This window comes from Macrosteles quadrilineatus, unplaced genomic scaffold (assembly GCF_028750875.1).
Source record: "Macrosteles quadrilineatus isolate MER2022 unplaced genomic scaffold, UCM_ALF_1.0 Scaffold_8__2_contigs__length_117827958, whole genome shotgun sequence".
Taxonomy (NCBI): Eukaryota; Metazoa; Arthropoda; class Insecta; order Hemiptera; family Cicadellidae; genus Macrosteles; species Macrosteles quadrilineatus.
In genome coordinates, this window is record NW_026542601.1 from 2,382,358 (window position 1) to 2,407,612 (window position 25,255).

The 25,255-nt window shown below is 35.4% G+C and overlaps 1 protein-coding gene across 1 annotated transcript; it reads right to left on the reverse strand.

Annotated features, from left to right (window-relative positions):
- Nucleotides 1-222: 222 nt before the first annotated feature.
- Nucleotides 223-23,619, reverse strand: LOC128999530 (maternal B9.15 protein-like). Its single transcript, XM_054426098.1, has 4 exons — nt 23,539-23,619; nt 22,726-23,268; nt 14,159-14,396; nt 223-6,777 (listed from the first exon to the last, which is right to left on the reverse strand). Exons 2-4 carry the CDS (start codon nt 23,034-23,036, stop codon nt 6,493-6,495), a joined length of 834 nt encoding a protein of 277 aa, XP_054282073.1. The 5' UTR covers nt 23,037-23,268; nt 23,539-23,619; the 3' UTR covers nt 223-6,492.
- Nucleotides 23,620-25,255: the final 1,636 nt, after the last annotated feature.

Here is a 25,255-nt window from a genome sequence, read left to right on the forward strand (position 1 = left end):
GATCTTCTGAATGATTTTCTTTTCCACAAACTATTAATTTTAGAGATACCTCTTCACAAAAAATTTGCAGCTCTTTGAGAGTACTGGTACACCCATATTACTAGTTTCTATTATACTTTGATGGTATGTACACAAATTTATACACTATACACTGTTGCAAATGTTAGCAATTAAAACATTTTCTTTGTTCCGTTTTATCAGGAGATGGAATAAAACCACAAGTTATGATGCAAAACTAATAATTATTATTCATCTACTACACCAATATAATAACAGTTAGTCAATTACATAAAGTGTTGGTAAAGACAGAACCAATACAACAGCTATTTGACCACATGTAAGTAATAAAGATAAATAAAAAAGACTGGCTTTATATAAATTACAGCATTTATTGTAATCATTTAATATATTAAAATCTAATAAATTATCTCTCTCCGATCCTAAATTACATTAAAACGATTACATTTTCTATAACATAAAAATTATAAGATTTTTCTATTTGGTAAGAAAGTACAAAAATAGAACTATTTTTGTGTTAAAAATCGTAGTGACATCAATAGCAATCTTAAGTCACACGACACCTAGCTCGGAGTCCGGTGGCCAATAGTATTTAACTGGTAACTTTCTCTCTACTCGATAGGAAAACACATTAAAGTATATTAAATAGAAATTATATCACAGTTTCTCTTCTACAAACATTAGGAAAACATTTGTGCTCGGGCAATCTTAAAGATAAATCTAAGCTAATCTATCACTAAACAATCTGAAGGCAAACTAGCAGGGGAGGACAATAAACTTGAGTCTAAAATCAGCCGACACATCATTGCACTAGTAACTAAAAAAATTAATTTGATCCCAATAGATTTTCCTATAGTTCAAAATACAAATAATTCCTCCGCACGTGCATTACTATTAGACAAAGCGAGAGAAGAATAACTAAGCCAATCTATTTTACAAGCGTGCCTACAATTATTAAATTTCCTTGCTAAGCAAAAAGGAGAAATTTGATAGCCTACAGACCGATAGCAGATAACCTCGACTATCAACATGTGCTTGAGTTTGTGATGTAAAAAATTGAAATTTCAGTCAGGCACCTTTTGATTACTTCGCACCACAACAATACAATGAAAATCTCCAAATAACAATAGAAATTATATAAGATGCAAATCAATGAACTATAATATCATAACTAGGAAAATGTATTAAAAACATCAACATTAATCGTAAGATAATACCAAACCAAATAAAGATGACTAACAGAAGAATTTCCACCCATATAAAAAATTAATAAACTCAAAAAATTACTCACGGATGTAACTAGTAAAAAGTGAGAAATAAACAACTCGCCTAAGCCTTTTTGAAGTATCAAAAACAGTTCTAAAAACGTTTGGAGTAAATAAAACCACCACTTATAAACTTGACTCCTCCCGTCCACCACACAAGTGATATCAACCGAGTCGACAACACTGTGCGCCAACGTTGACCACCTTCGACAACAACATCGCTCCGCTTGTCCAAGCGGAGAAATATCCATCAACAGCCCTAGATAATCTAAGATTGCCTTCGTCTCATAATATACTAGACTTAATACATTAAATATTACAATAATGCGTATATACAATTTAAAATGAATCTTACCCCATAAAGAAACGTGATAACCATTAACTGTATGACTTGTAAATAAATGATTATACACCTTTGTAAAAGCAAATTAAAAGAGCCATGCATAATAATATGGAATTGCAGTAAGGAAGTGGTCAAGAAAGTGGCAGCATCACCACAACAATCCAAAATTGCGGAAAGTGCATGTGAGATAAATATTTTTATCGTTTCCGCAGAGGTTTGTAGCACATGGGTCTTGTTAGCAACTCTGTCAAACAAAACTTTTACTTATTTTTTATAAGAAACATGTTCAAAAAGGAAAAAATAAAACAATTTCTTAAAATATTTAAAAACGAATTAAATTGTGTTAGGTTAAAAATACAAAAATCTACGATAACTTCGAAATCAAACTATTTTAAAGTGTTCTTGAGACACTATTAAAAATCTATACTACATTTAACGTATAAAAATGATTTTTTTTTATAAATAAAAGGTTTTAACTTAAAAACAAGTAATCCTTAAGGTCATAATGTAAGTTACCTTTCAGAAATTTAATTACATGGCATTTAGTAAAATTATTTATATTTTTTTCAAATCAACACATTTCAGATCCTAATTAAAGTGTAAAGGAGTTATGCCTTTAAATGTTAGTTTTAATTTAATTTTGACCTGTATGTGTGTTTTGAGGGGATAGAAACGTAATAACTGTGTATTTTAATCCCTTCCCATGTTATTAGCATAAGTACAAGGTAAGTTATTATTATTTAAAATTAGTTTTGTCATACTGCAAAACAGCTGTTTTTAACTCATGTGATGGTGCAAAATAATTGGCTGAAGCATAGCCTCCTCTAATACATAGCTGCGCGTTCGTGTGTGGCAACGCACCAGCATGCCTATCGCCATGGTAATAACAAACTTGTAAACAAAAACATTGTGTATCGCTCCATTATGAATTAATATAACAGCTGTTTCAGTATGCCGGATCTGCAGCATTGCCACTTGTGTCTCACCGCGGCCCTGTATCAGAGGAGGCTATGGCTGGAGTCCAGGAAATCAGATGTACATTTTTCCTCATTTGTAAACTTTGTCTAAACTGATTTTGATAAAGAAAATACTTTCGATTATAAATGTGTTATCATATTGACATTCAAATAAATTTGTGTTCATTTGATAATTTTTCAAACCATCAAAACAGGGCAAATAACTGAATGAATTGTGAACATCAGATTCTGTTTGTTTATGCAGCATAACAAAAGTGTTTGATTAGGAAACTAGTTTATAAAAAACATGAACCTTAACAAAATTAGTTGTGAATTAGATAGCTGAAAGAATGATGCAGTATGGAAAAAATATAGTTCGTCACACAACCAAAGCCTTTTCTACTCGCTCATTTTCTAGCCTCGGCTACACATAATTTTTTAACGTTACAGTTGAAATTGTCTCGTAAAGAGCATCTTTATGAGTGACAAAATTTAGCTTGGTATTCGATCCTAAATAAAAAAAGTATGTAATTTTCAACTTGAAACAGCAATAACAAAGAAGTATATGTTTTTCAACCCCCTCTAAATTTGTTTTATTCACATTGAACAGCAAAGCCAACTATTATCATTTAAAATGACAAACCTCTGCGGAAAACAAAACTTACATTATGTTATGTCAATAAGCAACACTGTGTCTGCGTTCAACGCTCAGACGAGAAAATAATACTTTGTGACGAGACAAGAAAACTCATCATACAATATACCAATATATTAAAAACCATCATAATGATGCAATCAAAGTATACGTAATCTTAACATACAATAATATTGTTTATACAATATTTATACCACAAATAATAATATGGTGAAATTTAAAACTTGTAAAAGCTATATTGTATCCAATGTCTATACACTGGATGGATTTGTACAATAGGTTGCGCCTCTGTGAAAATCATTGCCAATTTATCAAAGGTTTAATTCTTTATGTCTACAACATTTTGATCAAAGTAGCATTGCAGAATAAGTAAATTTAATTGGTCTTAAATAAAAAGTGAGCTATTTAAGCCTATTAAAAGGGAGCCACTTCAATTACTCCAGAAAGGGTACACACACTTTAGACTTTACGTTTTTCATAGAAATTTCCCTTTTTTTTTAAATTACTTTTACATACAGTGAGTATAGTCAAATTGGAGATAAATAATTTAATTTAAAATCATGAAATACATCATTTGTAACTTAAAACACTAAGATCATGTTTGAAACTTTGAAATTATTTTACAAAATCTCTAATACTACGAGAGATTTATGATTTTTCCATGTTCTTGTTGTTTTGCACAGGTGCTTATTTTTGTCCTTTGTTAACTTTGTTAGTTCCAAAAATAAGTTTCATATTTTCTCTGTGATTTATGTAATGTATCTAAGTGTGTTAGGCGAATCTGTAAATAAATGAAATGATTCCATTTTTTTCTTCTAAAATCCCTTCTATTCGATTCAAGATTTTCTTAAAGAAAAGAACATTGTGTTTTAGTAAGTTTATTTGTGCTGTTTTTGTGACTTGTTTGCTATTAACTGTTGGTTCATTGACCATTGCTGACACATATTATATACAATGTCAATGGCTAATAAAGAATTCTACCGCAGCATGACCATCAATTCTGCTCAACAGCATAGTTTTGAGTTTAAAGCGTTTGTTTGCTATCAAAAGTTTTCAGCCTGAAATAAAAATATTAACAAACAATCACCACACATCAAACTTTTATTAAAACTATCCTATAAAAATTATAAATAAAAAAGAGTTTTCAACCAAACGGTAACCTCTAGTCATCTTAAAAATAGGCTATATTATTTACAAAATGAATATATTTTTTTAATTGGGAAACATAAAAATTCCTGAATTAAGTTATAAAAATAGATATCGACCAAATTTAACAGCAAGAAAACAAACAAAACTCCCAAACTCAACCATCAATTTAACAGAATACCTCATCACAACATGACCTTAAACAAATTTTTCTTTCAGATCAATCCATCCAGTTTATAGACATCTTGTATATCTTTTGGCCAAACAATTTATTTACAGCAAGAAATCAGTACAACTTATATTTATTTAAAATCCAAGGACACATTTGATTTTTAAATGGACATTATTAACAAATATTTTACTATTTTACATGTTAAAACCTATTTACAATTGGTTCTGAGTTCTAGCAAATAGTTCTTCCAAGAGGCAGTTTACATCTTTGTCCCAACTTAAGGTGATCATATAGCAAAAGCAATTCCACTGATTTAAACTTTTAAAAATGAGATCAAAACTTTTAAGAACTTTTTTATCTTAACAAACTAAAATAAAATATTGCGCAAAAAGTAATATTAAGGGAAACAAAAAATCCAACCCAAGTTGAGGTGTTGATGTAAACCTTAGATAATGAATGTAGAACAGCTAAATTGACTAACATGCCAACATAAACCCAAATCCATAAACAATATCAAACTCAGCAAAATTGAACATTATCCATTAAAAAGTTAAGATAAATCTTACTACCAAAACAACTATAAAAACTATGTGAACATAACAAAATCCAATAATACCATAAATCATACATAACTAAAATTCTTAAAACGACTAAAGAAGCAATTTAGGCTAATTTCCTTTACAACAAATAGGACTCAAATAGAGTTGACTAAATTTAAGACAAAAATTTCAGAAACATCAATTTCATCTGCAGGTAAATGCACATTTATTGTATAATCTAAATCAGGATAACACCATCTTCTATGTTACATTGCATTGCAGAAAAATGGGAATTTCACAAATTCGTAGCTTAAGCCTTGCAACTAGAAACACGAGTACATAGCAATAATAAGCGACGTGGATGGAATGAGTCGTAGGCAAATAGGTTCCATCTGCAATAGTCAAGAAACGCTAACAAAGAACACTACTAGAGATCAAGTCCTGTTTACTGATACAAGTACTAGGTAATTACTTATTTATTAACACAATAAGGATATAACATAAAAAATCAGAACAACAATTCTTAAATGAAGAGTAAATAACATTATTTCCTGATTATTTGAGAACGAATGATCAAATTAAACCTTAACATCAATGCATATGCTATGGAATCCACTAAATACTAGCAACACATTTGTAGGTATGATATACCTAAATTGATGATTTATGATGATTAAATAATATTTTATAAAATATTGCGTAAGGAATTTTACTAAAGTTTCTTAGGGTACTAACGATGTTTTATCTAACTCCAAATGTTCTTCTACCCAGCAAACTTCTTACAGTATCTAGGTAACACTCCAGCCTGTGTGTTTTTATCTAACTTTGAGCAAAACAGTTTTATACATCTGAAATATATTGCGCTGAACATTAAAAACCGATTGTAACTGCAAAAGTAGTAACTAGCATTTTTATCAACCCCATTAGTAGTAAAACAGGATGCTGAAAGGGAAAATAGGACTTGTATCTAAAAAGAGTATGAGAGAAAAATTATCACAGGTATCATATTAACATTAAGCTTCATCTCGATTCTAGTGGCACTACTCTTGAGGTTATCACACAATTTTGTGCAGTCACGAAATGCCTAAGAAACAACTACTGCCGTAAGTACGAACCCTAAACTACTATGTACAATCAGGGGGGGGATGACAAAGAATGGAAAAGCATTGCAGACGACCTTAAATGTTATCTCGCTGGCAGTGAGTTAATCCTATTTGCCTACAGCTAAAAATGCTCTTTAAAATCACATTTTTCTGTTTATTAATACGTAAACACTGAAAAGAAAAGCATAATGATTTCCACAAATCTAAATAAGAGAGGAGGCAAAACTATCAAAACTCATTCCTGAAGACACGGTGATTTTAAAGAGGTGTACACTTATATGTCGAATAGTAGAGATTAAACCTTGAGCATAGACTTGTTGGGCCAATGGTAGCGAGGGTGGGGTGGCAGCGGGGCTCCCTGACGACGCAACATAGGATGGTACGGCGGGGGGGAAGGAGACATCCAGTGAGGAGAGATGATGTTGTACCATGGAGCGTGGTGGGGGTGTGGAGGGTAACCACCCCGCCTCACACCAGACTTCTGTTTAGGACTGGTCTGCACCCACTTGCGGTTGTTATTGTGGTGATGCTGATGATGTTGCTGAGACTGACGTGAGTTGTTGGTCGCCAACGGAGTTGTCTAAAAGATAACAGAAAAGAACAAACGTTTTAGCAGATTTTAATACAAAATGTGTAACTTAAAATATAAATGAGAATCTCCACAGTAATTCTGGTTGTAGTGAGAAAAAATTATTTGACGGATTATTGCATACATTTTCCATCACCGATAACCTATACCCTGTCATCTGAGCTCTAACTGGCCTAATAGGTTTTGCCTGTTAACAGCACCATTTAATTGAAAGTGATTCTCATCACGCATAACTGCATTTTCTAGTTCCTCAAGCATCACTAGCATTATGAGCAGTTTTCTTGCAGCCTACAATCTCATACTTGTAGCATCTGAGTCATGCACATCTAGTTATCTAGTCTTTTTTCAAAACTGTTCACACTGATTCACAAAGTTTGCTCTAATTCATGAGCAATTCCTGCCAACCGGCTTGGGCTACAAAACAAAGTTTGCCTAACTGTTTCCATATTCCTTTTTTGTATATATACAGGGTGTTTATAAAAAACCTGATCAATTTTAACTTTGTCTCACTCATTCCGTGTTAGAGGTAGAAACCTCTAGTTTTCATTATTTGTTAGGGAAACTCAAAAAATTTTATAATCAGCTGTTTTTATTAGCAGTACCTTCTTACATTGTTGTGTGATAAACAAAAATAAATAAGTCACATTTTACGATGGATCCTCGAGTGAAGACGCAGTGTGTCGAGTGGTTAATAGAAACTAAGTCTCCTCTTGCTGTTCAGCGTGGATTTAGAAGGAGATTTAACGGAAATCCTCCTTCAAAGAACACGTTAAAAGGATGGTATGAGAAGTTCATGACCCGTGGGAGCATACATCACAGAAAAGGCAATGGTCGTCCAAGGATAAGTGAAGAAAATGTTCAAAGAATTTATCAATCATTTCTTAATAATCCGAGACAATCAACTAGATCTGCAGCTCGAGAGTTGAATGTTAAGCATTCCACTCTACACAAAGTGTTAAAAAGAGTTTTGCATTTTCGGTCTTATAAGTTACAGATAGTTCAAAAGATTACGCGACAAGACTGGGCCAGACGCAGAGAATTTGCAGTTACAATACTTGACCGTTTAGAAACTGACAATAACTTCTTAAACCGGATATTTTTTTCTGATGAAGCTACGTTTCATGTATCAGGGAAGGTGAACAGACACAATGTCAGGATATGGGGATCTGAGAATCCTCATTTCACCAGGAGCATACTAGGGATAGTGAGAAGGTGAATGTTTGGTGCGCCTTATCTTGCAACAGATTGATCGGCCCTTTCTTTTTTGCCGAAATAAATATCAATGGGACCAGTTTCGTGGATATGTTGGAAAACTTTGCCATTCCACAGTTTGAAAATGAGCAGCCGAACATGATGCTACAACTAGATGGCGCTCCACCTCATTGGAGACGGTTTGTTCGTGACTGTCTCGACGAACCTTTCCCAAATCGTTGGATTGGCCGTGACGGACCCATACCTTGGCCACCAAGGTCGCCAGACTAACCCCATGTGATTTTTTTGTTTGGGGGTTTGTAAAAGATCGTGTTTACTCCAACAAAGTCAACAGCCTGGAAGAGATTAAGCAAAAGATCAGAGAAGCATTTGATGAAATTGATGTTCCGATGATGCGGCGAGTTTGGGCAGATCTCGAACAGAGACTTGATTATTAAGAGCTAATAATGGAAAACATGTAGAAATAAGATAGTGTGAATGTGTCATCGTATACTTAAGAAAATTGTCTTTAATTTAACATTAATTTAAAAAAATTGTGATGAAAAATAAAAGAGCGATGACTGTTTAAAATCGATCAGTTTTTTTATAAACACCCTGTACCGTTGTACTCAAATTAATTATCTACCAGAGGATTGTATTTCAGGAACTCAAAAAATTCGCTATGGTGCCATGATGGACTTATCATTTTACACATACGCATCATAGGTCAATACTGCTCCATGACTTCTACCCTCCCATACAACAATTACTATCGTGTGTATGCCAGCAAATAAAAAAATCCTGTTCCAGTACTTCTATTTGAAATGTAGGAAGCCGATATTAAAGAGGCTTTATCCAAAAAATTTGTAAGATTAAATGGAAAATAAGTAGCATCAAAATATTATTTAGAAAAAAAAGTTAAAACCATAGTAAAAAATTGAAGTAAAAAGTTGTAGATTTATGAATTACAGTAAATAATAAACGGTATCAGCAATATGTCATGCTTAAAGACAGACACACACACACACACACACACAGACGTCACTCCAAAACCACTTTGGTTTTTTTGGTCCAGGGGGACCCAAAACTGATATATTCACTCTAAGCTCAAACTTGAAAATTGAAAAAAAAATTACTGTTGTAGATCTCTTTGGACAGAATAGCCTTTAAAATCCAACCGTTGATATACCGAAACAAAATAGGTTGTCCAAAATAAAATAAGCGCTCCAAAACGACTGTTTTAGAAAAATATCTCAAAGAATAAATATCTTAAGAAGTTGTAATTGAATTCAAATTCACCACAAAACATTGGGATTTACAGTCAATATATTAAAGTAGCTAAGTTTTATCTGATGGTCAATAACATTAATGTGAAGTCTCTCTCAGCAAAATTATGGGGTCAAGATAAAATTAACACCCATAAGTGACTACAGCTTGTATCAAATTTCCCCGTCACTGTAGGCTTATTTACTGATATAAAGTGATATAAAAATGACATATTTAAAATGAAATAAACATAATTTGTAATTAATTAGAAAATTTAATGATTCTAAATAGCTTATCAGAGACACATTTCTAAAGTGCCCATTTTTATGTTGACAAATAACCATCACCATTACCCTATCACTAGGCCTTGTAGAGATAGATAAAGAACATTTGTGTTGAATATCTTTCACATACTAATGACCACGACTACCGGCTACGACTTAGACAATTTAGTGACACAGCTCGTTTTACCGGTCCATAACCATTGTAACACATTACAAATTAACACATATAACAAATTTTTAACATTACGACCGTGGTAAATATTTTCTAAATTCTACAGGGTGTCTAGTTTATTTCCATTATAAAATTCAAGACTAATTCCAGACTTTTCAAGACTAATTCCAGATTTTTCAAGACTAGTTTTTTCAACAATTAGTGGGTGTTGATACCAAAATGTATCAATTCTCGGTTCTTATGATACCGACCGATACCAATTGTTATGGCTTAACCAAATTTTCTAAATAATACTACACCAACCCCTGTCTTTGCCCTAAAGTAGTATTATGATAATGTGGTGTTTTCAAGTAAAGAAATAATGCAGCAATAAAAAATTCTAACTAGCAAATTTGGTTTTTTTTAAATCATGAAATCGTTTAGACATCATCATTGACTGCAGCGGTTACAGAAACGTGATCGTCGTCGTCCGCGATCAACGCAAAATCATGAATATTTCCCGTGGCCTTGTAGACATCAATGACATCATCGTCGTCTCCCGCGGTCTCAGAAACGTCATCGTCATCGTCCGCGATCGCGGCAAAATTATGATCATTTCCCGCGGCTGTTTAGACATCACTGTCATCTCCCGCGGTCACGGAAACGTTATCGTCGACGTCCGCAATCACGGCAAAATCATGAACATTTCCCGCGGCCGTGTAGACATCATCGTCGTCTCCGCGGTCACGGAAACGTCATCGTCATCTCCCGCGGTCACGGAAACGTCATCGTCATCTCCCGCGGTCACGGAAACGTCATCGTCGTCGTCCGCATCGCGACAAAATCATGAACATTTCCCGCGGCCGAGCAGATATCATCGTCGTCTCCCGCGGTCACGGAAACGTCATCGTCATCTCCCGCGGTCACGGAAACGTCATCGTCGTCGTCCACGATCGCGGCAAAATCATTAACATTACCCGTGGCTGTTTAGACATCACCGGCATCTCCCGCGGTCACGGAAACGTTATCGTCGGCGTCCGCGATCACGGCAAAATCATGGACATTTCCCGAGGCCGTGTAGACATCATCGTCGTCTCCCGCAGTCACGGAAACGTCATCGTCATCTCCCGCGGTCACGGAAACGTCATCGTCGTCCTCCGCGATCGCGGCAAAATCATCAGAACATCTCCCTCGGCCGTGTAAAATGAAATGAAATGAAATGAAATGAAATATTACTTTATTATCACAAAACATTTCACAGATCCAGCGTTAGCTGGTGAAACAGGTGATATTGTCAGAGATCTTAAACACTAAGTTACATAACAAAACTAAAATCCACATAGCTTAAACTAAAATATATTTACTTATCATTTAAATAATCAGAAATATTATAATAATTTTTCTGTAAAAGGTATCGTTTGAACTCATTTTTAAATTTTGAAATACTGTTAATTTCTTTAAAATTAGTGGGTAGACTGTTGTAAAGCCTTAATCCCATATAATAAGGAGATCTTTCATATAAACAAAGGCGATGTCTTGGATATTGAAAATTTTTTGAGCGTGTATGATATGGATGACTGATTTGTTTATCATTGTACATTTGATAATTAATTTTAAAATTCACCATCATTTTAAATATATAAAGTGAAGGCAAAGTTAATATCTCATATTTAGCAAATAAAGCTCTGCATGAGGTTCTTTTAGGCATAAATGATAAAATCCTTATAAATTTCTTCTGAATTTTGAAAACTGCTTTAGAATAAGAAGTTGCTCCCCATAATTCAATCCCGTATTGCAAGACAGAAAAGAACATTGCATAGTACACTGTGAGTTTAGTTTTTAAATCTATTACATTTCTCAAAACATACATTTGAAAGCAAGCCGTATTTAATTTACCAACTACCATTTTTATGTGTGTTTTCCATGTTAAATTCTTATCGATATCTAAACCCAAAAATTTTGCATTTTCAGTAAAGGATATAATATTATTATCATAAGATAATTCAACAGTGGAGTTTTGCCTATTCTGAATTGTTTGAAATAACATCACCTGTGTTTTAGAATTATTAAGTTTTAGCCCGTTGGCTGTAAACCAATTAGATAAATTAAGAATAGAAAGACTGATTTCTTGTTTAAGATTTTGCAAATTATTTGATTTAACTATTGCTGTAGTGTCATCAGCATATAAGATAAGGTTAGACGATACATTTCGAGGTAAGTCATTAATAAATATTAAAAATAGCAAGGGGCCTAGTATTGACCCTTGCGGAACCCCACATTTAGTGTTAAGCCACTGTGAAATACATTTTTTACCATTTTTTACGATTATTGTTCTTTGATGTCTGTTAGTCAAATATGAATGCATCCAAGACAGAGCCATATCAGAAAATTCATAATATTTAAGTTTACTCATTAATATATTGTAATTTACACAATCAAATGCCTTGGATAGATCACAGAACACCGCAGCTGTGCTCTGAGACCCATCCAAGCCATCAGAAACCTGATTTATGAAGTCTGAGACAGCAGATATAGTGTTTTTCCCAGATCTAAAACCATATTGTTTATTGGTAAATAAATCATTATTTTCGAAATATGAATAGATTTGGTTGTAAGCAATTTTTTCAAAGATTTTAGACAAAGATGGGAGTATTGAAATAGGACGATAGTTATCAGGGTCCATTACTGAGCCTTTTTTGAAAAGTGGTTTCAGCTCAGCATTTTTTAATTGATAGGGAAAAATTCCTTCATCAAAACATTGATTGATTACTACACAACAACATTTATCATTATTATACCATCATCATTTATCATTATCATTTATCATTATTTATTATTTGGAAACATTTATCAAAATTTACTAACAACTGATTGAAAAAATGGTTAAAATTAGTTTGAGCATCTTGTTTTATGGCAAGTGTGTAAACATCATCGTCGTCTCCCATGGTCGCCGAAACTTCATCGTCATCTCCTGCGGTCACGGAAACGTCATCGTCGTCTCCCGCGGTCACGGCAAAAACATGGACATTTCCCGCGGCCATGTAGACATCATCGTCGTCTCCCGCAGTCACGGAAACGTCATCGTCATCTCCCGCGGTCACGGAAACGTCATCGTCGTCGTCCACCATCGCGGCAAAATCGTAAACATTTCCCTCGGCCGTGTAAACATCATCGTCGTCTCCCACGGTCGCCGAAACTTCATCGTCATCTCCCGCGGTCACGGAAACGTCATCGTCGTCTCCCGCGGTCACGGAAACGTCATCGTCGTCTCCCGCGGCCACGGAAACGTCATCGTCGTCTCCCGCTGTCACAGAAACGCCATCGTCGTCTCCCGCGGTTTCGGAAACGTCATCGTCGTCGTCCACCATCGCGGCAAAAGCGTGAACATTTCCCGAGGCCGTGTAGACATCATCATCATTGGCTTTCGCGGTTACGTAAACGCCAGACGACGATCGCGGCAAAATAATGAAAATTCCCGACTTTGAAATCAAATTTAAGACTAAATCCCGACTTTTCAAGACCACTTTGAAATTCAATACTAATTCCCGACTTTCCCGATTTTCCCGACTACTAGACACCCTGATTCTATCTACGCCACAATTAGTAAGTCATGAAGTAACACTTTTACACATAACTTTTAATTTTTAATTAAATTTTATCAAGTAAGAGTTTGACAGGAAATTTAAAATAGGGTCCTTAATAAACAATATTTTCAGAACATGTAGGCTAAGTGATTGGCACATATCTTGTGGCATTTCATTGTAAATTTTGTTGCCGCCCATACTTTTCTCCCTAGAATTATAGGCTGTAGCGCCTACAGCCTACTCACTGACAGCCATGATAAATACATACATAACGCCCTTAACCGCGGCATAAGTTGACGTGCCACGGTTTCGCTATTATATTATTTTGCTAAGACCGGGAAAGATGTCCACGATTTCTAAACGACTGCAGGAAATAATGTACAATATTTTATGAACTAGTTTAGGGATGACAAGTACGTAATATATTTATCAATGCTCTCCTAAGCAACTCAATTTGGGCCAATACTCAAAAGTCAACCAGGCAAAAAAAAATCTGGCCCGCAGAACTCTAATGCAAGTGGCTAAAAATGAAAGCCAAGTCTGCAGCTACTAGGTAAAAACTACTTTTATATTGATAATTAAAATTATGATTGAGGTTTAAGTTTAGCAAAAATACAACAAATAAATACAAAATAGGCCTACACCTTAATTACCCAATTTAGTAGCCCTGTAGCCCTGTTAAGTAGCCTATTTATAATGTGCATTATAAGAAAACAAGAACAATACTATGGTAGTCTAATTAACTTAGACCAACCAGGAAATCTTTAAATATTTCGCAAGCAGACGTGAATCTCTGCAGAAAATTCGTTGGATATTTTAACTTGGGTCCGTTTTAGAACGTCCCCAATCAAACACCATCATTAAAATAAAATTAGTGGTAATTTAGTGGAACCCACCTGTGGCTTGGTGTCTTTGACAGGAGTCTCGGCTGTGACAGTCTCCACAGTCTTCTTCTCCTCCTTGTCCTCTACTTTGGGCTCTGTCGGCACCGGTGACTCCGGTTTCTCACTTGGTGTCACAATGTCTTTTATATCTCCGTCCAACAACTCCTTGATCTCTTCACTCACCTCAATCAGGTTCTCTTTGTCATTAAATGACGCCAATGTACAGTACGAACCTTTGTTCTCGCCAAACCTGAAAGTTAAGTGGATCTTACAAACTTTAATTAGAAAAACTTACTACAAGTTGAATGATATACAGTAGACTCCCTCTTATCCGGACTCCTCGGGACCGAGGCCAGTCCGGATAACGGGTTTTCCGATTAAACCAACGTCCAAAAACTCGTTGAAACGGACTGTTTACTGCAATATTTGACTTAAATTTAATTTAGGAGAGCATTGTATTAAGACACGTGATCACTGGTCTTAAATCTTTCCCACGAGAACATACGTTTCAGTACTGCCCACTTCCTGCCGATCTAGTCCGGTTAAACCAATGTGCTGATGAAAATTGTCCGGTTAAAGAGATGTCATTTCCGCCGAGTGTAGTCCGGATAAACCGATGTCTGGTTAAAAGGTGTCCAGATAAGAGGGAGTCTACTGTAAACTTGTACAAACAAAAATAATTCATGCTTTTATTTGGATCAAACATTCTTTTATTTGAGCATGTAACAGTTAAAATGTATTCTACCAGTATACTTCTATGCGATTATTTAAAAATGCAATGGTGTCCGCCTATGTGGGTGTTACTCAATCAGGTAAAAACTACTGAACTGATTGGGCTTAATTCGATAAAAATAAAAATATACCTATAGCTACTATACGACAAATCCGTTTAGGACTATTCCATTTTGGGCTTTCAAAGTTCTGAGGTGAGGATTATAAAAGTAAATATTAAATCGTCTGCACGGCTGCAATTAGAAAACTCACAATGTTCACATTTGCTATGGCATCTCAACAATGTAAACAAGCAGAACTGTCAAACTGATTTCATTTTTTAATGCTACACAGCTGACTTAAACAAATAAAATGTAATATTCAGCAAAACCATGTGGCAGGTTTATAATTTTGAGATGATGAGTATTGATTAAGGAAATAAGCCTAAGCAAGATTCTATAGCCATTGTCTGAATTAATCTAGGCTCTGTCCCTGGGTTTTCAAAATTAACACTACGCCAATTATATTTTGATAGATACTGTATTTGTATAAATAGTACAAAAATTATTGGATTTATAAGATATAAATATTTTTGCCAACTCCGTACCCCCTGATCAGGACGCCCTGCTAGTGTAGGCCTACTGATAAATTACATTTTGGCACTGAGATGCAAACTTACGATATTGACATCCTTGCCTTGGTTTTACAGTCTGACACGATACTGACTTAGGCCTAACAATTTAGTTGTAATAACTGAAAATATTATCAGAGTACAGCAAAGAGAAGAGGCAATCACATTGAAAAATTGGCATTTACATGTGTCAAGAAAAAAAAACAATTGAAGGCAACTTCAGGTTACCTATACAAAGGTTGAACCACCTAATAATCCAACAATATTTAACTAAATGGAAAAATATTTTTGTTAGAAACTGTAGCCTAGTTAAAAATGTCTAACTGCTTCTGTAACTATACAAGCAATATCACTTGCACAGGTTGATGATTAATTGATTTAGTTGGAGCACTAAAGTTAATTGTCACTCATATATTGATCGTTTAATGTTAATATTATTTAACCAACTTTTCAAGCGTTATCTGACCTCAGCCTTTGAACCAAGTACAAGAGATAACATCTTTTCATAGCGGTAAACATACTAAATTTAGGCTTATAAACAAAATTAATCTTCAAGAGAAGACAATATTATGTGACTAAATACCCTTGCAGGAGGTAGTATTTTTTATGTGTTTGAAAGGCAATGTAAATCCTTTAGGCCTACATGTAACGATTTCAGGATGGAAACTCCTAGTTTTAATTTTGAAAATATATCAACCTTTGCTGTAGACCTAATATAAGTTAACTATTTAAAATTTCCCCCAAGGGAAAAATGTTTAAAGACTGTGCACAGTCGGGTGCAAGATGACCTGAAGTAAATTTTAATAACAGTAATTAGTCAATAGTCTTAGAAAAAATACTTGACTTAGAATTGAAGGATGTAAACTCAAATTCAGTTCGTGTAGGTTGAATTGGCAAAATATCATTAGTATAGGCCTAACTATTGAAAAATTAGATGAAATCAATTCTTTTACGTTCGTACGTTCTTCAAAATGGTTCGGTTACCAAGTTACCGTACAAATTTGCAGTGTATCATGCTCTTAGGCCTAGTGCAGGCCTGGTGTTGAGTTTTGGGGTGGCTATTCAGAGTATTTGAAAATTATGCCTTAATGCAAACCAAGAACTTCTTGTAACAATATTTTAAGTAACTTAATATTTAGACTTTGTCTCCATTATATATTTATACGTGTTAAAGTTTTGTTCAAATTGCAGTTTTAATAACCTAATAGAAGACCCATTTCATAATTACAATACGAGAAATAGAAATATCAATTAAGTTCTTTAGAAAATTCACCACGCATTATTTTGGAAAAATACCATGTACAGTAAATTACTAATTAGAATAAAAGACATTGACTGTAACTCCGGGTGTCACACTATCCCGTTTAGCAGGATGTGGCTGAGCAGCATGTGACATTGCCCTGTCACACTTGTCCTATTCTATTTGTCTGTGCTCTTGAAGCGGTTGAAGTGGTTTGTTGCAATGGAAACCTTTTCTTAGGTCCTATTGGGTACACCCTTTTCATTTGAAAATGATAGAAATGAACAGTTTAACCCATTGGCGCCGACTTACAAGCGTTACTCGTACGGCCGCTGCAGGCCCGGCGGCCGACTTACGAGTGCCGCTCGTGTCACCGCTAGGCAGCGCCATTAGTTATTTAGTTATTATTATTTTTCGCCCTTTTAGTTTCTTCTTACTATTATAATGTTTATAAATATCTTGCTTCTTGATTTGCGTATTTACTCTTTTATTTTAGCGAATAACAAACAATTTTGTGTTGCCATGGAAACCACATATCACCAAAAATCAGCTGCGCTAAGTTAAACAAACAATAAAAAAAAAAATTTTATTACTTATAAAAAGTACACAACTTTTGATTTTTCTACGTAGGGAATCGATTGAACTTTATAATAGTAGTGTTATTTGGTGTCTGGATTAATCTTGGAATTTGTATATCAAGTTTACTTTCAAAATATTGTTTTTAAAATTTTTATTTTTATAATATTTATATATATATATTTTTTTTAGTTTAGAACTTTGACTATCCAATTACCACTTTTCTGTAGACAATTTTACTGTGAACAAAATGGTGAAAGAATTATTAATTTATTCAGGGTGTCTAGTTTATTTCCATAATAAAATTCAAGACTAATTCCAGACTTTTCAAGACTAATTCCAGATTTTTCAAGACTAGTTTTTTCAACAATTAGTGGGTGTTGATACCAAAATGTATCGATTCTCGATTCTTGATACCGATACCAATTTTTATAGCTTAACCAAATTTTCTGAATAATACTACACCAACCCCTGTCTTTGTCATAAAGTAGTATTATAATAATGTGGTGTTTTCAAGTAAAGAAATAACGCAGCAATAAAAAGTTAGAACTAGCAAATTTGGTTTTTTTTTATCACAAAATCTTCCACGTACCGTACGTTTAGACATCATCATTGACTGCAGCGGTTACAGAAACGTGATCGTCGTCGTCCGCGATCACAGCAAAATCATGAACATTTCCCGCGGCCTTGTAGACATCAATGACATCATCGTCGTCTCCCGAGGTCTCAGAAACGTCATCATCATCGTCCGCGATCGCGGCCAAATCATTAACATTTCCCGCGGCCGTGTAGACATCATCGTCGTCTCCCGCGGTCACGGAAACGTCATCGTCGCCTCTGCGGTCACGGAAACGTCATCGTCGTCTCCCACGGTCACGGAAACGTCATCGTCGTCTCCCGCGGTCACGGAAACGTCATCGTCATCTCCCGCGGTCACGGAAACGTCATCGTCGTCGTCCGCGACCGCAGCAAAATCATGAACATTTCCCGCGGCTGTTTAGACATCACCGTCATCTCCCGCGGTCACGGAAACATTATCGTCGTCGTCCGCGATCACGGCAAAATCATGAACCTTTCCCACGGCCGTGTAGGCATCATTGTCGTCTCCCACGGTCACGGAAACGTCATCGTAATCTCCCGCTGTCACAGAAACGTCATCGTCGTCGTCCACTATCGCGGCTAAATCGTGAACAAACGCAAGACTAAACGCAAGACGACGATCGCGTCAAAATCATGAAAATTCCCGACTTTGAAATCAAATTTAAGACTAAATCCCGACTTTTCAAGACCATTTTGAAATTCAATACTAATTCCCGATTTTCCCGACTACTAGACACTCTGTTTATTACCTAAGGTTTTCTTTCTATAGCAGTTAGAGTAAAAGTCTACAAATTCGGTAAAATTAATTGCCGCCAGAGGGTGCTGCAGGTAGCGCATTAATTCCTTCCCCAATGGGTTAAGAGTTTTTATTTAAGTATAGGTAAGGCAATATCCTTGCAAGCTTTTAAATTAGCCTATTATAAAATGTCCATCACATCTTTTAATGAGCTGCTGCAGATTTTGAGGGCACATTTAACGAAGAATTCCAAGACCAACATTTCTCTCGTTCATTCCTATCAGAGTACTCTTGACAGGTGTTTATCGCAAAGTGCAGGTTGATCGTGGCCACATTCAATAAACTTGCCCAGTCAAAAATGATAAACACGCGGCACAACAGGATAGTGTGGCTGCTCTCATTTAACTGAATGTATTTTGACTTTAATCCTGTCGTACGGTCGTCCTGCAGCACCATGCGGAGGATCCCGTCGACACGCAACAATGTGACCGCTCCCATTAAAACCCATCAGTCATCCCGCCAAACGGGTTCCGTTTGACTGGACCAGCGAAACAGGATAGTGTGGCGCCGGCCTTACAATAATTTAAAAAATAATCCAATCTCTGTTAGGTACTGGCTAAGGTGTACTATCACAATGATTCTCACTCCCTCGCTCCCACACATTTACTTAGGCTAGCTTATTCTGGCAAGCGATTACAAACTTTCTTCTTACAGTAGGTTATTGACTATCTAATTATACATTAGTTATTGACTTGTCATCTATTCGACCAACTAACTAACTTATTCTGGAACCAAATTAAATGACTTGTGATTAATATAGAGCTTGGAGTTTTATTACTGTAGGTGGCATAGACATAGACCCGGGAGTGATTTTATTTTTCAAAAACGCTAGGCTACTTTCTTATTTAGGCCTATATATAGCCTAGAGGCTATATGGAATGTATACCGGTACTGGTACCCTATTTCTTCCTTAGGTCAAAACAATAAAAAATAAAATCATGTAAACTCGTGGTTTTCTTGAAAAGTCAATTTAAAAAATATTTCTATAGGCCTAACTTTTAAACAAGCGATAGACTTCAAGCTTAGTACCGTACATAAACTTAAGTGGGCCAGATAGGACTAATAAAAGGCAAATTATCACATTCTAAATCATACCAATTCAAAATGGCAACCAATTAATTTTTTATATCATTCAATACATCAAAAACTAGTGTTTCATAAAAAAAAACATAGAAACTCATCTTTTACCAAATTTTATGACTAGTCAAACTATAGGCCTAATTGAATTGTTTCAAACCGATTAATATAACTAAGTTTAGGATATTTTTCATTTCCTGAGATTGTGCATCGTCCAGACCAGCCAGACCGAGTCCAGACGCTGCATCTCAACAACAACACACAAATCATGATACTCCAATTTAAATTACAATAAGTTATCTTAGTTGTTTATGGATAGAATAGAATATAATTTTATTGTTACGATAAATACACATTTCCAGTGTTCCAGCACATTTGGGAAACAGGTGACATTGTCATTAGGCCTATTCACAAAATCAGTTCCGGGTGAATTTGATTGTAAAGAGCAATATAAAGGAAATTCATGTTTTACCTAACTAACTTTGCCTTTTATTAGGTAGGCCTATTTAAGTTTCAGTGGAATTTAAATTTGGTCTATTATGATGGAAATTTTAACCGAGCAATCTTGGCCAACAACACATCATTTATTTTACAGTTGATGGTAAAAATAACTCGTTTATCCTACTAGACAGGTGAAACACGTCAAAATCAACCGTTCATCTTGAGTTTTGATACAAGTTCAGCTAACTAACATATGAATTTTTTGAATATAATATTTCCAGTTCTTTCATCGGTAACTGGTCGCCCAAAAGGTTTTCTAAATCTTACGTTTCTTCTTGATCATGAGCTTTGTTCAGAACGTTAAAGCCTCTTTCACCGTATGGGAAAAGAAGATAATAGGCCTATGAAATTATTGAGTCTGTCGTCTAGTGGAGGGAGTTAATATTACTGATAACTGGTTCCATATCCTTAAATAAAGACCTTCAGATCATATTTCGATCTTAGCAGTAAATTGCCATTCTTGATTGTAAACAATAGGCCTACCTAAAATTGCATCACTGGTTGGGGGGCAGATTAATTTGTTGTACAGTAGGCCTAATTTTATAACCCCCCCGCCACAGCAAACCTGCAGACTAAGCGAATTTCCATTTGTTTGAATTGATTTTCAATTAGGCTAAATGTACTAAAATAACATTAGGTTTAACGAGTTTAGGTTTGCTGTACAAGGAAACTAATTAAGTGTGGTTTTTTAGTAAAATATTAATACAGTAGCTTAGTATAAAATAAATACATTTTCCAAGTTTGATCAAAATATATTTATAAACAAGGAAACTTATATAGGTTACAATATTCTCCATAAGAATAACATGGGAATTTTAAACTCATTATATAGCCTACATTTTGAAGAGAATTTATTTCCCAACATAGAAACATATAATACATGTACTATCAATATTAATTGCGTCATCATGTGAAATATAATCGAACCACTTACCAGGGAATCAGGTTTTGAGGTTATACCAACATCATACACTATTAGGCCTGACCCTTTATCACCATCACTGCACTGAACACTAATATTGTCATCGAAAGCGTCGTAATGATCCACTCCCGATATTTCACTCAACCTATCAGAAGTATTAACTAAATTCATTATCTTGAAGAGAACACAAAGTTCCGACACGATTATTCATTGTTTTCAAACAAACTAGCAACATACGTAATTGCACAACACACAACAAAACATCAGCTGAGTTCTAACTTCTAAACATCGCAGCAGTGATGCATGTCAAGCTAGCGCAAAACAAAATATACCACCACGAGAATCAGCGTTTTTCCCCGAATAGAATGGTGCCAAACACAGCATATTATTCTTCCTCCTGCAGTCATAGTTAGCACAGCAAATTTAAACTGCTTGCGGACGCATATACGCGCCCGTGGGTTCCCAGCAGGGCTACTGCACAGACATGAAACTTGTACGCGCCCGTGGGATTCAAGAGGTTAAAAATGTCTAGAGAGACATTGGAAAATTTTGAGTTTTGAGGGTCAAAAACGAGAAAAACAATTTTTACCAGATAAACCCCGTTCCCATTGTCCGATAATGCTGGTCCACAAACTCATTCAAGTTTATCCCGCCTTACATCTTTAAACCAAATTCCATCAAAATTGAACAAAAGTTATCGCGTTTACTGACACACACACATATCATATGTATAAATTTGAACGAGTGGTGTTTTTGGCCTCTGGGGACATCAAAATGAAAAAGTAAATTGATCCCGGGCCCCGGACTTATGTCTTACCGTGCCACCTACGGTATAATAGCTACTTCCCCATAGAGGAATTCGCAAAAAATAAGTGTTTGTCTTAAGTCCAGAAAGCAGTAACATTCTTATTTGAAGAGGGTATACTCCCACACTGTGCACATTGTTCATACCGTACGTGCGGCCCCCTCAGCGTCAGTTCTTCCGCTCCCACAGTCAATTAACTTCATTTGAATTGTTTCCAACATCAGAGAAACGTGCACTAAGTTATCTATGTTGTAAGCTTACAAACAACTTGTTAGAAACAAGTGTTAAAGTTAGCAACAAAAAGTTGTTCCCAACTCCGTTATAAAAGTTGTAAAAAGAAAACTAGCTTTAAGTAGGCCTTAAAAGTAAGTTCTAACACATAGGCTACTTAAGGTTATTTTATATTTTTATTTTTTGGGTACCGGTAAGTTACCTATTTCTACACCAGAGGCATTCTTATGTTATGAAAGGGAATGGTCCAAGCCCTGGTCTTGTTAAACGTCGACATTTTTGTTAAATAACGCGCCATCATTAATTCATAGCGTAGGTTAATGATAAATGGCATCTGGGTCCCTGGAAACGATCTCACTTGAAATCAAACCAGCTTCCTTCAGATTGATGGCGAGCACTAAGCTTATCACTCAGCACTCAGCAGCTTAGCACTCAGCTACCCAGGAAATCAATTAACTTAACTTAGTCTAGCCTACAAGTTGGACTCACCTGCAACAAACTTCATTTGGATCAACCCATATGGTGAGTTCAACCGGTAGCTTCATGTCTTCATACTTTATCCCACAAGCCCTAGCAGCCTTCTCCAAAGATACGTCATGCCTAGAATGTTCATTGACTCGAATACAACGATAACCTTGCCCTTTTTGAGGTAAGTCAGGGAACCAATGATTTTCAAAGCGTTCTATTAAGAGTTCTGAAAGACGTGCCTTAAACTCTTCCAACTGCCTTGGGTTAAAGTTTTCGCCTTTCTCTAACAATCGAGCTAAAAATATAACTGCTGCTGATATTTCTTCGCGCATGGTTGAGATTTGCAATACTTTCACAATTCAACTTAAGATAAAAAGACCTGTGCAACTTTTTACACATAAGTGTAGGAACGGACAGAAGCTCTTAAGCCCAGTACCTAGGCTTTTGAGGGGAAAATAGACCAAACTGTTTAGGTAAACAATTGAACTTTCACCAGATTGAAACGGAAGAGTGTATATTATCGGAGCTACTTTAGCTTACAATGTTTTCTTTTATAAACGCAACCTGAAACAAATGAATATAAATTAGTAAGAATGACAAAATCTAGCTTTTTATTATCTTAATAGCCACGTACACAAAGAATTAGAAGTTCTATTTGTACCAACGATCTATCTACGTAACCTAGGCCGACCCAAAATTGGAACAAAGACAAAACAACTTCCTTAAAGTGAAATTTTCGGGAAAGTAAACAAAATCTAGGACTTTAATAATATTAATATGCATTGAGTATCCTCAATAAACAATAACTATAACTAAAATTCAATATTATCTTACCAATACTTAGAAAATAAACTAAATATCACTGAAATAATGAACTTGCAAACTGCAACGTGAAAACAGTGAAAAGTGAAAAACAGGTGACGACATACATAAAAGAAACAACGAGAAGAAGAGATGTGAGAACGGATGAAGGAGAAGGTAATTATTCTGACCAAAGACCTCCGAGTTTCAAAAGTTATTAAGGTAATCATTGATTTTATACTATAAATGCATACGCATAAGTTACTATTGTGTGTTATTGTGTATAAGTTACTATTACTTGATACTTGTCATCTTTATATTTGACCGTGATTACGGATAGATAGCGTCAAATTTGATAATACTTTATACGAACTTTTATACCGTACTTACAAAAAGATGATACCTTGTCTTTCATGTCCTTGAAGTCATTCACAAAGTTTTAGTCCAAAAGATTTCACTTGCAAAATGTGGTCCTTAAGCATGGTGGAAGGAAAAAACATAGGTGTGCTATTCCCACATATTCTGACGTCACTCGGATTGCAAACAAAAGACCACCTGATTGTAACTGTCAAATTAGTATGTATTTGTTTTGATTTGATTGTTATTGTTTTTATAGTCCTTCGACCATCTACCTCTATCACTCCGACGTCATCATGCCGACATAATTCTGATCTACAAGCTGGTAAACGGGTTCATCGATTGTCCCAACATCCTGAGCAGTATCGACATTACCATGCCTAGAGGCACCTGCTCCAATACTATATCCAGCAGACGCTTTCTCCCAGCCTACTATTCCTACAACAGCGGAATTTGCCATCTACTCAAGGCTGGTAGCACGGTGGCTGCTCAACTGGACTTCTTCTGTGAGAAGCCCCTCCCGTTCAAGAAGTGGATAGCGCTGGGTTCACAACGATATGGTAGGCATACGGTTAAGTATCGATCGTCGTAGTATGAAAACAGCTACTATCGAATATCGTAAATCGTAATCGTATCGTAATTGGCTTCCATAGCGCCAACCAACCAACCAAAACGTAAACAAACCAGTTTAGCTGCTAACTCATGTTTTCCAATTTTTATTTTATTAATAAAAATGTCATCGTATTTAATTATTAATTGTTTAATGTAAAACAGATTGTAAATAAACTTTGTTAAAAAAAAACCAAACCAACCAACACCGACAGACAGAAGAGAGAAGACAAGAGATTACAAAAACTACTAGGACTAGCCTAAAAGGAGAGGAAAATATTTGATTTAATTTATTCCAACATTGTTCCTTTTGATCAGTTTCATGGTGCATAGTGCATTATTATGGAGGAAATATGCAAAGGTCATCTAAACGCTTTTAAAAGTAAGGGGGTGGTAATTTATCTGGCGTTAATTGCGCAAGTTACTGGAATATTAATTTTAAAATTCCTCCGTAATTTAAGTTCTTATGTATTTATCATGCTGGTTATCAGCCTTAATGTAATTGGATAATAAACATTTTCATTGGCAAATTTTATGCCAGGTTCAGATATTATGTTGTACTTATTTATTTGCATTCACTCTCACTGTAATATTGTGAATAAAATTATGGCCTTCCGTCGGCCAGGCCACATTATGACGTTTGACGACAGACATAGGAGCTATAGGAGCAGCTGCAGCAGAAGGCACCAAGCACCAAGGCAATAGTTTACTATTCCACCATGAGTATGAGACAGCCGGTGCGGTGAGCCAGAGAGCCGATGCCGATACTAAAAGTCGATGTCTG

Coding starts and splice junctions, on each gene's coding strand:
- LOC128999530 (XM_054426098.1), bottom strand. CDS start 23,036: ATGCGCGAAGAAATATCAGCAGCAGTTATATTTTTAGCTCGATTGTTA. Junction 14,397..22,725: donor CCAAATGAAGTTTGTTGCAG/GTGAGTCCAACT, acceptor CTTAACTTTCAG/GTTTGGCGAGAACAAAGGTT. Junction 6,778..14,158: donor TCAAAGACACCAAGCCACAG/GTGGGTTCCACT, acceptor GTTATCTTTTAG/ACAACTCCGTTGGCGACCAA.